The 13,062-nt window shown below is 46.7% G+C and overlaps 2 gene segments (V, D, J or C); one reads left to right on the top strand and one right to left on the bottom strand.

The window, feature by feature from the left end:
* Nucleotides 1-3,097: 3,097 nt before the first annotated feature.
* Nucleotides 3,098-4,663, bottom strand: LOC127576443 (T cell receptor alpha variable 38-2/delta variable 8-like). The segment is given in 3 exon segments: nt 3,098-3,317; nt 4,196-4,511; nt 4,618-4,663. Coding segments are annotated over 3 exon segments (582 nt in total).
* Nucleotides 4,664-11,688: 7,025 nt separating this feature from the next.
* Nucleotides 11,689-12,210, top strand: LOC127576442 (T cell receptor alpha variable 38-1-like). The segment is given in 2 exon segments: nt 11,689-11,773; nt 11,882-12,210. Coding segments are annotated over 2 exon segments (375 nt in total).
* The last annotated feature ends 852 nt before the right edge of the window (nt 12,211-13,062 follow it).

Genomic DNA, 13,062 nt, shown 5'->3' with positions numbered 1-13,062 from the left:
AGCTCAGCGACTCTGCAGTTTATTACTGCGCCTTCCGCCGCACAGTGATGTAAACCAGTTAAACCCTCGTACATAAACTCCAGCTTCTGTTTCGATGTCGACTTTTCCCGCTGCAGCTGGATACATTGCACCCCTGCGTGCTGTTTGTGGTTTCCCTCCGCCCTGAGAACTCGTCCCAAATTCTTTCAGTTTCCCTCGCCCTCGGTCTGTGCAGCTTCCGCTGTGGCTTTTCATTCACTCACTTTCCAATGTCTGTCATTTGATTCATAACCTCTGCTCTCACCTGTCTGTATTTTTCTGGAATATATGAATGTTTGCATCAGCTTGCCGCCATGTTCTATTCGCGGTCACTGCTCCGTTCCAATTCAAGTCAGATACATCGAAGGTCGGGAAAGTGAGCGGCGCCGATCGAGTCGCCCGCCTTGTCCTCAGTACCTGCGAGCGCCAGCTGGTAGGAATATTTGCAGAATTCCTCAACATCACCCTGCTCCATTCTGAGATTCCTACCCGCGTTAAAAACATCAGTATCATTAAGGAGAAGAAGGCATGGTGTCTGAACGACCAGGGCGCGGTCACTCTGACACCTTGAATCATGAAGTGCTTCCAGAGGCTTATCATATCACACATTAACTCCAGCCTCCCAGACAAGCTCGAACCAATGCATTTAGCTACCGCCGAAACTGGTCCACGGCGCATGCCATCTCTCTGGCCCTGCACTAATATCTGCCATATCTGGATAAAAAGTCACCTCCGTCAGACTCCTAGTTACGTCTAAATATCTGCCTTTAACATCATGATTCCAAATCCACTCATCTCCAAGCTCCTCGACATTGGCGTCTGCAATTTCCTTGCTCCGCAAATCGATCCTTGACGTCTTGACCAACAGACCACAATCAGGAAGGATCAGCGACAGCGCCTCCTCAATAATGCTCAACACACACGGTAACCCACAAAACTGCGTTCTCAGAACGTTGCTGTTCTCCTTCAACACTCAGGACTTTGTGGTCGAAATCTGCATTATCTCCATTTGCAAGTTCGCGGATGATACCGCAGTAGTGGGCCGGATCTCAAACAATAACCAGACGAAGTCCATGAAGGACGTGGAGAAAAATGTGATATCGTGTCAAGACAACAACCTCTGCCTCAGTGTCAGGAAAAAGAAGCTTATCGTCTTCACGCCTGTCTGTGTCAGTGCTGCTGTGCTGCAGACTGTTCAGAGATTCAAATTCCTAGATGTATGTATCGGTAAAAAAAATTTTCCTGCTCGAGACACCTGGACGCTTTCGACAAGATAGCACACCAGCGCCTCTGCTTCATCTAGGCTTAATGAAGAACTATTGATCTCCCGATGGAAGAGAGGGCAAAGTGAGAGAGAAGACACACAAATACACCCCCCCCCCCACACACACACACACACACACACACACACGGAAAACAAGGGAGAATACGAGAGAGAGAGAGAGGGGAAAGAGAGAGTATGAGAGAGAGAGAGCAAGAAAATTTTTAGCCATGGCTGACACAGTGCGGTGCTTGAGCTTTCAAACATAACATTCTCACTTGCTTACTCTCATCCTCTCTCTTTACTCCTCTCTCTCTCTCTCATTGTCCCTTGTTCTGTGTGTGTGTGTGTGTGTGTGTGTGTGTGTATGTGTGTGTGTGTGTGTGTGTGTGTGTCTCGCTCTGTGTGTGTGTGTGTGTGTGTGTGTGTCAGTGTATGAGTGTGTCGATGTGTCTGTCTGCCTGTGTCTGCGTGTGTTTTGCGTCTTCTCTTTCACTTTGTCCTCTCCTGCATCTGTGTGTATGTATTCTCATCACTGTATGCGTCACCCTCACTATTCTTTCTATTTCTTCTTCCCCCTACCTGTCGCTATTTCAGCTTCTTCCTCTCCCCTTCTTCCTTCCTTCCAATACTGGCGTCTCTGCTTCTCCCGCTGTATCTAGCTTCAACAACTGCAGTGCCACAGGGAGAGATACGTGGCCAACTTGCCACAACTTAAATAAATAGCTCCGATGTTCACTTGAACGGTCTGGTTTCCAGATGCCACGAAGAAGCAATATTGAATGGAAAGTAAATTGCAATGATACTGCAATGAACTTAAACCGAATGAATACAGCCATGCAGGCGTCAGATGGAACGGCTAGTTGCGACCGGATACAAGGAACACATGGTGGGATGTTTCTCTGTTGACGAAAAGACAGTTGGAGAAAAATGTGAAAAATCCCCAAAGTGCTGACTCCATGACGGGGTGGTTTGGGAGGTAAATAGTTCATTTTAGAGCGCATAAGATGTCCGTTCAAGCGTCTTAAAAGAGCGGGATGGAAGCTGTCCTTGAGTCCAGCGGTACGTGTTATCAAGCTTCTCTACCTTCTGCCCCTACGGGATGGAATGGGGAAGAAGATGGGTCTTTGAAAATGTTGGCTGCTTCCCGAGGCAGCGGGAAATGTAGACGGGGTCAATGGACAGGAGATTGGTTTTCGTGACGGACTGGGCGGCGTTCACAACTGTGCTTTTTTTTCGGGCTTGGGCAGAGCAGTTGCCATGCCAACGATCATGCATCTGGATGGGATACTTCCTCTTGTGCATCTGTATAAACTGGTGAGGATCATCGGTGAATGCCGAATGACAGTCAGAGACCTTTTCCCAGTGTAGTAATGACTAACACGACAGGACATCATGTTAAGGTGATTGGAGAAAGGTATCAGGAGGATTTAAGGGGTACTTTTTCTTACACAGAGATTGGTGGGTGCCTTGAACGCCATTACTGCAAAGGTGCTGGGGGCATACATATTAGGGACTATTCAGAGATTCTTAGATCGACACATTAATGATAGAGAGATGGGGTCGATGTGAGAGGGAAAGGTTAGATAGAGCAGGATAAAATGTCGGCACAATATTGGGAGCCGAAGGGCCTTTACTGTGCTGTAGTCTTGGATGTTCTATATTGTATGTTCTTTCCTTAGTCTTCTGGGGAATTAGAGGCGTTGGTATGTTACCTTGCCCAAAGCGTTCACGTGGCTGCAGCGGGAAAAAATTGTTGGCGGTACTTCCACCTAGGAATCTGAAGCTCTGAACAATCTGCACCACAGCAGCACTGATTCAGACGGGCGTGATGTCGATAAGCTTCTTTTTTCTGCCAGTGAGGCAGACGTTGTTGCCTTGACACGATGCCACGAGACTCTCCATCTCCTTCACGGGCACCGTCTCGTCATTGTTTGCTGTCCGGCCGACGACAGTGGTGTCATCCGTGAACGTGTAAATGAAGTTACAGCAGATTTTGACCACAGAGTCCAGAGTGTTGAGGGAAATCAGCAACGTTCTGAGAACGCAACCATGTGTGGTACCGTGTGTGTTGAGCGTTATTGAGGAGGTGCTGTCGCTTATCCACACTGATTGCGGTCTGTGGTGAAAAAGGCAAGGATCCACTTGTGGAGGAAGGAGGCAGCAGACACCAGTGTCCAGGAGTTTACAGATGAGTACGTTTGGAATTATGGTGATAAGGCGAGGATTTAGTCAATAAATAGGAGTCTGACGGAGGTGACTTTGTCATCCAGATGTGCCAGATATTAGCGAAGAGCCAGGGAGATGGCAGCGGCCGTGGACCAGTTTCGGCGTTCGCAAAATGCAGTGGGTCGAAGTTATCGGGGAGGCTGGAGTTAATGTGTGACATGACCAGACTGTCGAAGCACTTCATGATTCTGGGTGTCATAGTGAGAGCGCCCCAGTCGTCTTAACGCAGGAAGGAACGAATATTGGAGTAGGGAGATGTTAAGGACTTCTGCGAAAACTCCCACCAGCTTGTCCACGGAGTATCTGAGAACAAGGACGAGGACTCCTTCGGCGCCCGTCACCTTCGCGAAGTTCGATGTCTGTGACTTGAATTGCAAACAGACCAGTTACCGCGAATGGAACACGGCGGCAAATTGATGCAAACATTCCGATATCCCAGCAAGTATAAAACCATGGGAGAGCAGAGAATAAGAATCAAAAGACAGATATTGGAAAGTGAGTGACAGAAAAGCCACAGCGCAAGCTGCACAGACCGAGGGCGAGGGAAACTGACCAAATTAGGGACGACTTCTCAGGGCGGAGGGAAACCACAAACAATACGCACGGTGCAGGTGTATCCAGCAGCTTCGGGCAAAGTCGACATCTACACAGAGCTGGAGTTTTTGTACGAGGGTTTAACTGGTTTACATCACTGTGCGGCGGAAGGCGCAGTAATAAACTGCAGAGTCGCTCAGCTGCAGCCATGAGATGGTCAAACTGGTGAATTTCCTTTCCTTCTGTAGATGGCCGGTGAAGCGAGTTTGGGCAAAATCTGCATTATCTTCAGATCCACTTGAACCTTTGCGCAGTATGAATTCAAGTCTTGAGTCTGACCGTTGCCGGTACCAATATAAGTCGTAGTCGCTCTCTGTAGTATCATAGCTGCAGCTGAAAGTCACCTCCTCTCCTTCTGTCTTCACTTCTGAGGACTCCGTCTGTGTGAGAGAATCTCCATGACTTGGGACTGAAAAATATTTTCAAATAGTAAGAGATTAGACCGACGGCTTTCACAGTTCAGGTCGAAACCTGATGAGTCAAGAAAGTAGATGAATCGTCTGTTGTACATTTACCTGTCAGACAAGTTCCACAAACAACCCAAAGGGCAAGTATGCGCATTTCGGCTGTACAGGATGGGTTTGACTGTAACCCTCACACCCAGCTGCCGTCCCTCTTCAAGACATTCCTGCTTCTCCCTTTTGTGAGGGTGGTGGAGGGCAGGTGGTTGGCGGGGAGTGAATGTCAGACCAATAGAAGCATCTCATCTTCCCACCAGCTCCGCCCTCCACACACCGCCAACAGGCCTACTTCCCATGATGGCACACAGGCGATATACTTTTATGAGAACAGTTCAAACTGCAGAGACCGGTTGGGGAAAGAATCAACATTGGTCAATATACCGAGGACAGCTCGGCACTCTTAACTAAGGCTGCCAACATCGCAGTATCAGTGATGGAGAATTTAGCCTTCAGCGTGCACACAGACTGCCTGGTGAAATATGATTACTGATTCAATCTCTCTCTGAGGAGGTAAATCTCCACGCCATCCCCGTCGAACCGTGGTCGAAGGATCAGATCCAAAATTGTTCTATTGCTCGTTCTTCCCGCTGGAGAGAGACGTGGGCTGATTGAGCACATAAAGCGTGACAGAGAATGAGTAGATAGACGAGGGTAGATTGGTGCGTTGTGTGTGTGTGTGTGTGTGTGTGTGTGTGTGTGTGTGTGTGTGTGTGTGTGTGTGTGTGTGTGTGTGTGTGTGTGTGTGTCTGTCTGTCTGTCTGTCTGTCTGTCTGTCTGTCTGTGGCTGTGTGTGTCCGTGAAAGAGAAAGGGAAAGATGGAGAGAGGGAGAGAAAGACAGAGAGAGAGACAGACAGAGAGAGAATGTTAATTATTAGAACGTACACCGCTGCAAATGTCGGAAATTTAGAATAACATAAACAACAGCACTTCTGGAAATACTTCGTTGGGTGGACTGAATCTTTGGAAGGAGAAGCAGCGTTCGTCTTGCAGCTCCATGTCACGGCTTCATGCATTTGGACAATAAATACAAGTGCCCACCGCAGCCTGATTGGTCCAGGACTGAGAGGAGGTTCGAAAACAGAGAATGTAAGTGAAAGGAAAGAGACTGACGACGAAGAAGAGATTGTGACAGAGGGAAGGAACGTGTGTTACTGAGACAGAGAGAGAGGTAGAGACAGACATAGAGAGAGAAATATAGTTGGAGAGAGAAATGCCTTTTGACTGCTAGATGTACACGTACAGATCCACACGATGGTGTAAAGGGAGAAAGACGCCCAAAAACGTGACTCATCTGGATAGTTCTGTTCTTTTCGACAGTGTAGAATAGGAATAGCTTCCTGGATAGCGAAGATTTCCATTATTGCAGCCTGATCTCCTTCCTCACTACTGACATACTTACATAGCTTTGTGCCATCGGCAAAATTGGGTATTTTACAACAGGCATCCCATCCCAATTATTTGTACTTGGATATCTGGGCCGCGTTGGTTCGAAGCTCTGATCCGAAAATGGCAACTAATCCCTGTTTTAAAGTGTTCAATTAATGTTTGCATTCCATCCAGTCGGATCATTCCAAAGATACTTCTCGGCAATTTCTTGCGGTGTTCGGCAGAGCAGTTGCCAAACCAAGTTGTGATGCCTCTGGATCGGAGGCTTTCTGTTGCGCATCTGTAAGAATTGGTAAGTGTTTTCGGGGACATGCTGAATTTCCTCGCCCTCTGGGGAAGTAGAGAGGTTAGGGTTAGTGATCATTACCAGTCGACTGACCTGGCTCAGCCACATGGATGCCATGGCTAAGAAAACTCACCAGCGCCTCTACTTCCTCAGGCGGCTAAATAAATTGGACACGTCCCCTTTGACCATCATTATTTTTTATCGATGCACCACAGAGAGCATCCTATCTAGATGCATCACAGCTTGCTACGGCAACTACTCTGCCCGAGACCGTAGGAAACCTGTGGGTACACCTCATACCATTACGGAAACCAGCCTCCCCTCAATGGACGCTCTCTACACTTCTCGCGGCCTCCGTAAATCAGCCAGCATTATCAAATATCCCACCCCTTGGACATTCTCTCTCATTCTCCTCGCATCAGGCAGAATATACAAAAGTCTGAAAGCACGTACCACCAGGCTCAGCAACAGCTTCTATCCCGCTGGTCCAAGACAATTGAACCGTCCACTGGTATGATAAGGTGGATTCTTGACATTAGATTCCTCGTTATGACCTTTCAGCTCATTTTCCACATACACAGCACATTGCCTTTAACTGTAACATTTTATTCGATATTCTGTTATTGATTTACCTTGCACTACCCCAACGCACTGTTGCTACGAATTGATATGTATGTATGGTATAAAAGACATGGGTTCACTGCACCTCAGTACATGTGACAATAACAAACCAATTTACCAATTTCACCGTGGAGTTTTCCGTAAACTTACTACTGTTACAGACAAATATGGCCACATCGTCGTGAATATATTAGAGTGTTGATTAAGGGTCTCAGGACGCAGCTGAGCACAGCCTGATGCTCTGATTTTCCAAACTGAGGGCGGGTGAGTCACCGGTAGGTGTCTCTGATTTTTAACTTTAATGGCTGTATGTATGTGGGAATTAGTGAAAACAAACAGAGGAATAGAGTGTTTTATTATTCTGAGGGGAACTGGACTTGAATTTACCATGGCGACAAGCATGGAGGAGAGTGAGATCAGTGTATGGTGTGTCAATTTTTAAGGCAGGTCCTTATCAAGAAAAAGGAGACGTTGGGTCTCTTGGGGAATTTTAGGTGGATAAATCCCCATGGACAGATGAAGCCTTTCCCAGATTGTTGAAAGAGGCAAGATCGGAGACTTCTGAGACCTAAACGGAAATCTTTGTATCCTATGTACTTACAGGCTGACAATCCACACGACTGAAAAATAAACCGTGTTGTTCCTCAGTCTAAGGTGGATAATCAAGAAGAATAAAATACAGGAAAATATAGACCGATGAGCCTCAGATCAGTGATCGGGATATTATTGCAGAAGATACTTTGGGATGAGATCTACTCTCATCTCGGCTTCGTGCGGGAGGGATCTTCCATCATTATTCATTTAGTTACTGAGGACGAAGATGAATGTTGAGGGTTGGTCAGTGGCCTTTGTCTACATGAACCTGATAAAAGCACCCGATGGGTTTCTCGTGTTCATTTTGATCCAGAAGATTAAGGCACGTGGGATCCATAGAGACTTTGTGTATGGCAATCAAAATTGTCCAATACATGACGGATGACGAATATGAGAGATTGAATTCAGATGACGAGCGCTCATCGTTGTGTGGGAGGTCCGAGGGACGTCATGTCGGTAGAGTATTGGCCGACATTTGAATGCTTGGCCTATGGGAAATTCGGTCAGTGTAAGCTATGGCTCATATTCTTTCGCTCTCACTCTCTCTATATCTATCTATCTATCTATCTATCTATCTATCTATCTATCTATCTATCTATCTATCTATCTATCTATCTATCTATCTATCTATCTATCTATCTATCTATCTATCTATCTATCTATCTATCTATCTATCTATCTATCTATCTATCTATCAATCTTCCTTCCTTCATTTCTTTCTTACTATCAAGCTATCATGTCAATCTCTATCTATCTATTGATTAATCTATCTCTGTCCGTATCTCTATCGATCGATCTATCTGTCTATCTATCACTCTCAATTTCTCTCTCTTCCTTGTCTTTATTTCTTCCCCTCGCCCCTCCTTTCTCTGCTCTCTCACGCCCGCGTCCATTATCTCTCCTTTCTTCTCTCAACCCATATCACTCTCTCCTCCCTCCACCGCCCCTCTCTTTATCACCCTCAATCTAGCCATCAGAAAATCTGACGCCACCTTCCTTCTCCCAACTGAGTCTTTATCAACGCCAAGCGATTCAACTCACACATTCCCTCTCCGTCTTCGTTTTATTTCCAAATTTACAAACAAGGTAAGTTTTAACTTGATCATCATGTCGATCTATTCAGGTGAAAGTAATGTTTCTGAAAACGTGCCTCCGTTGGAATGGTTGTCCGGTTCTCCGGAGTGAGAGATCGCTCTGGCAAGCGCAGCCTGTATCACTCGGAGTGACTCCTCCCTGCCACAGTGTAACCACATGGCACAGAGATACACTGCGGAGCCCGAAACAACAGCAGTGGTGGTAATTAAATAAACTATTTTGCTGTCTTTCTGACAGCAGCCGAGAACTTCTCCTAGAATTCTGGAGACTGAGGTACTGTTACTGAATCTGAACCATCTGCAGTGCACATCTCGGCTTATCCCAACGTTAGCGACTGGACCAAACAAATATCCAGCCATCGCTGAGTAACTGCAATTTAGTATTGTGGTCTATCCTTCCTCGCCGTGAGCTCGGGATGTTCCTGGTAACTGAATCTTTCCCATTTGTTTCTGCAAAGAAACATAGAATATATTAACAGTGTTTGGATGCATTGAGCATCGGAAAATCAAATGGCCACCGACATGAAGGTAATTTGAACGAATATATATTATTTTCAAGAGGCTAACACTGATATTGTCGTGTAAATCATATCAACGACACCCCTAACTTTCTGGGAGATGCGTTTGTGTGGTTCTTTGCTGGAGCATTGACGGACTAAACATATCTAAACAGATTCGGGCGGTAATCAGAGAGGGCAGTTCATCTTTCGGCCTCATTTTCGATCTCTATCCTCACTCGTTCCTTCTCTCCTTTTCTGAGTGTGTGTGAGTATGCGTCTGTTTGTACGTATGCGTTTGTGTGTGTGTGTGTGAGAGAGAGAGAGACAGAGAGACAGAGAGACAGAGAGACAGAGAGACAGAGAGACAGAGAGAGAGAGAGAGAGAGAGAATGAGAACACGCAGATTTGGCTAAGGACGCCCTCTACTGACGGACCTTTGCAACACCCAGGGCAGGATTTCTCCGGATCCGACATCTCCTGCAACAGTTTGGGCTCCATGGCACAGAGATACGCGGAGGATTCCGACAGAAGGTACCTAGAGGTATTTAAATAAACACTGTTGTGATCCTTCTGCATCTCCACGGAAAAACTGCTTGGACTCTCTGGAAACCATTCCATCATTTTCCCACTGCATATTTTCACCAAATATTTTCGAGATTCCCGGCAATGCTTAATGTACCACAAAACCTTTGCACTCTCCTTCGGGTAAGTACAATTCAGCATTATGTCTGTCCTTCCATAACCATTAATTCAACCGGATCCTGGCTGACCGAAACTTTCCCGTTCGTTTCCGAAACAAACCACAGAACATGTGAACACACAGAAGTGCATAATACACACAAACCACAGAGTGGCCGAATAAGCAGGGACTCACATGGCAGCACGGCTAATATAATCAGTAAGTGACACGGGAACACATGCCATCTGTCTTCATGTTCAAATGCAAAACCTTTCCAGATATTCAACGTAGATGACGGATATTGAAGAGAAAACACAGATCGTCAGACTGGTGCCGTTTCGCAAGCAGAGAATGGGCGGCTAATTCCGAGCTGAAGCTCCTGGACACAAACCACATTGTGTGGTGCTTCACAGCCTCTCTCTCTCACTACTGTTCGTTATCTGTCTTCTCTCTCTCTCTCTATCTCCCACTCTTTCTTCCCTCACTCACCCCCTTGTCTCTCTTTCTATATACCCCGCACTCTCCATCTCTCTCTCTCTCTCTCTCTCTCTCTCTCTCTCTCTCTCTCTCTCTCTCTCTCTCTCTCTCTCTCTCTCTCTCTCTCTCTCTCTCTCTCTCTCTCTCTCTCTCTCTCTCTCTCTCTTTCTCTCTGCGGAATCCGACACGAGATCCTCAGTGATGATTTAGTGACCTTCTTGCGACCTTGCTTCAAAGAAGCCGAGAAAATCTTCACGTATTCTCCTGACGGAGGTAGTGTTCCTGAGCCACGTATCTCAGTTTTCCCTACTATATTGACTGCAAAAGAACTAAAATCGCACCTGTCGACGCGTAAATGCAATTCAAGAGTCTGGTCAGTCTCTCGTCAGTGTGAGTTCGGCAGGATCCTGGATAACTGAATATTTTCCCCTCGTTCCAGCAATCAGCGAGAATATATGAACTGCTTACAAGTGCTTTTGGCATAAGAGACCCACTTCATCAGAGACGCCCGGAACAGCACGGCCAATATAATTAGTGAGGGACATAAGGAACACAACAACGGCCACCTACAGTTTTTGGAAGAAGGGCTGTGATGGTTCTCTGCTGGAAGACTGGTTGGCAAATCATAACTGAGCAGATCAAGCGCAACAAAAAGAAAGATTATTAACCTTGTTGCTCGCTTTTCAATTTCTGTAAACACGCTCCCTCTCTCTCGTTCTTTCTGTGTGTGTGTGTGTGTGTGTGTGTGTGTGTGTGTGTGTGTGTGTGTGTGTGAGGTACAGAGAGTGAGAGAAAGTTCACACATTCTCTCTCTGTCTCTCTCTCTCTGTCTTACTCTCCCTCTGACGTTCAGAGACACACTCACATACACACACTCCCACACCTACGCACACACAAATAAACACACACACACACACACACACACACACACACACACACACACACACACACACACACACACATTAATCGACCCTTTCTCTGTCTCTCCCATTCTCTCTCACAGGTGATGTGCCGAATTAGCCCAAGCCTCCGGGCAGTGCGTTTTGAATGAGGAACGACCAACAAAACAATTTTGGATCTGACCCTTCGAACAGTTCGACGGGATTTCGGGGAGACATACTTCCTCCGAGACAGATTGAACCAGTTATCAAATTTCACCAGGCAGTCTATCATCTGGCTGAAGGCCAAATTGACAATCGTTGAAATTGCCAGTGTCGTCAGCCGCATTTAACAATACCGAGCTCTTCCCGTTATATTGACCAAGGTCGGTTCTTTCCCCAACCGGTCTCAGCTGAACCGTTCTCAGAAACGTACATCGACTGCGTTACATCTGGGGAAGAAGGCGGGCGGGCGTGGATAGAGGGCGGAGCTGCTGAGAAGAGGATGTGCTCCCATTGGTCTGACATTCACTCCACGCCCACCACCTCCACGCCACCACCCGCACAAACGGTGGAAGCAGGAACATGCTGAAGGGCGACGGCAGTTGGGTGTGAGGGTTATAAGCAAACCCATCCTTTACAGCCGAAATGCGAATACTCGTCCTCTGGATTGTTTGGGGAGCCTTTCTGATAGGTAATTCCGCAACAGACAATTCAACTACTTTTAATGATTCAGCGAGATTTAGACCTGAATTGTGAAAGTCGTCTGTCTAATTTTTTACTATTTGAATATATTTTTCAGACCTGGGTCGTGGAGATTCTGTCACTCAGACGGTGTCCTCAGAAGTGAAGACAGAAGGAGAGGAGGTGACTTTCATCTGCAGCTATGATACGACAGAAAGCGACTACTTTTTACATTGGTACCGGCAACTGTCGTACTCAATACCTGAGTTCATACTGAGCCACTTTTCAGGTGGACGTGAAGATAAAGCAGATTTTGCCCAAAGTCGCTTCACTGGCCATTTCAACAAGGAAAGAAAATTCACCAGTTTGAACATCTCATCGCTGCAGCTGAGCGACTCTGCAGTTTATTACTGCGCCTTCCGCCGCACAGTGATGGAAACCAGTTAAACGCTCGTACAAAAACTCCAGCTTCTGTTTAGATGTCGACTTTGCCCACTGCAGATGGCTACATCAGCACCCTGCGTGCTGTTTGTGGTTTTCCCGTCACCCGAAGAACTCGTCCTAAATTCTTTCAGTTTCCCTTGGCTCGGTCTGTACAGCTTCCGCTGTGGCTTTTTCAATCTCTCAGTTTGCAATGTCAGTCTTTTGATTCATAATCTCTGTTCTCCCCTGGTTTTATTTTTCTGGGATATATGAAGGATAGTATCAGCTCTCAGCCGTGCTCCATTCGCGTCACTGGTTTGTTTCCATTGTAGGTCAGATACATCGAACATCGAAAATGTGATCGGTCCGGATGGTCGCTGGCCCTGTTCTCAGAACCTGCGTAGGCCAGATGATGGGAGTATTCGCAGAAGTCCTGAACATCTCCTTACTCTAGTCTGAGATTTCTACCTGCGTTAAGATGACCAAGGCGAGGTCACTCTGATATTTTGAATAATGAAATGCTTCGAGAGTCTTGTCATGTCACAAATCAACTCCAGCCTGTCAGACAACCTCGAACCCACTGCATTTCGCTGCCGGCGAAACTGGACCACGGCGGATTCCATCTCTATGGCCCTACACTAAGATCTGACACATCAGGATAACACAGTCAACCCCGTCAGACTCCTATATATCGACTAAAGCTCCTCCTTTACACAATAGTTCCAAACGCACTCATCTCCAACTCCTCGACATTGGTGTCTGAAACCTCGTACCTCCGCAACTGGATCCTTGGCTTCTTTTCGAACAGAGAGCAATCAGTATGAATAAGCGACAAGCTTCCTCAACATCCCCCTCCCACCACCACCCCCACACACG

This window comes from Pristis pectinata, chromosome 12, assembly GCF_009764475.1.
Source record: "Pristis pectinata isolate sPriPec2 chromosome 12, sPriPec2.1.pri, whole genome shotgun sequence".
NCBI lineage: Eukaryota > Metazoa > Chordata > Chondrichthyes > Rhinopristiformes > Pristidae > Pristis > Pristis pectinata.
The sequence above is the reverse complement of the archived record's forward strand: the minus strand, read 5'-3'. Positions and strand labels throughout refer to the sequence as shown.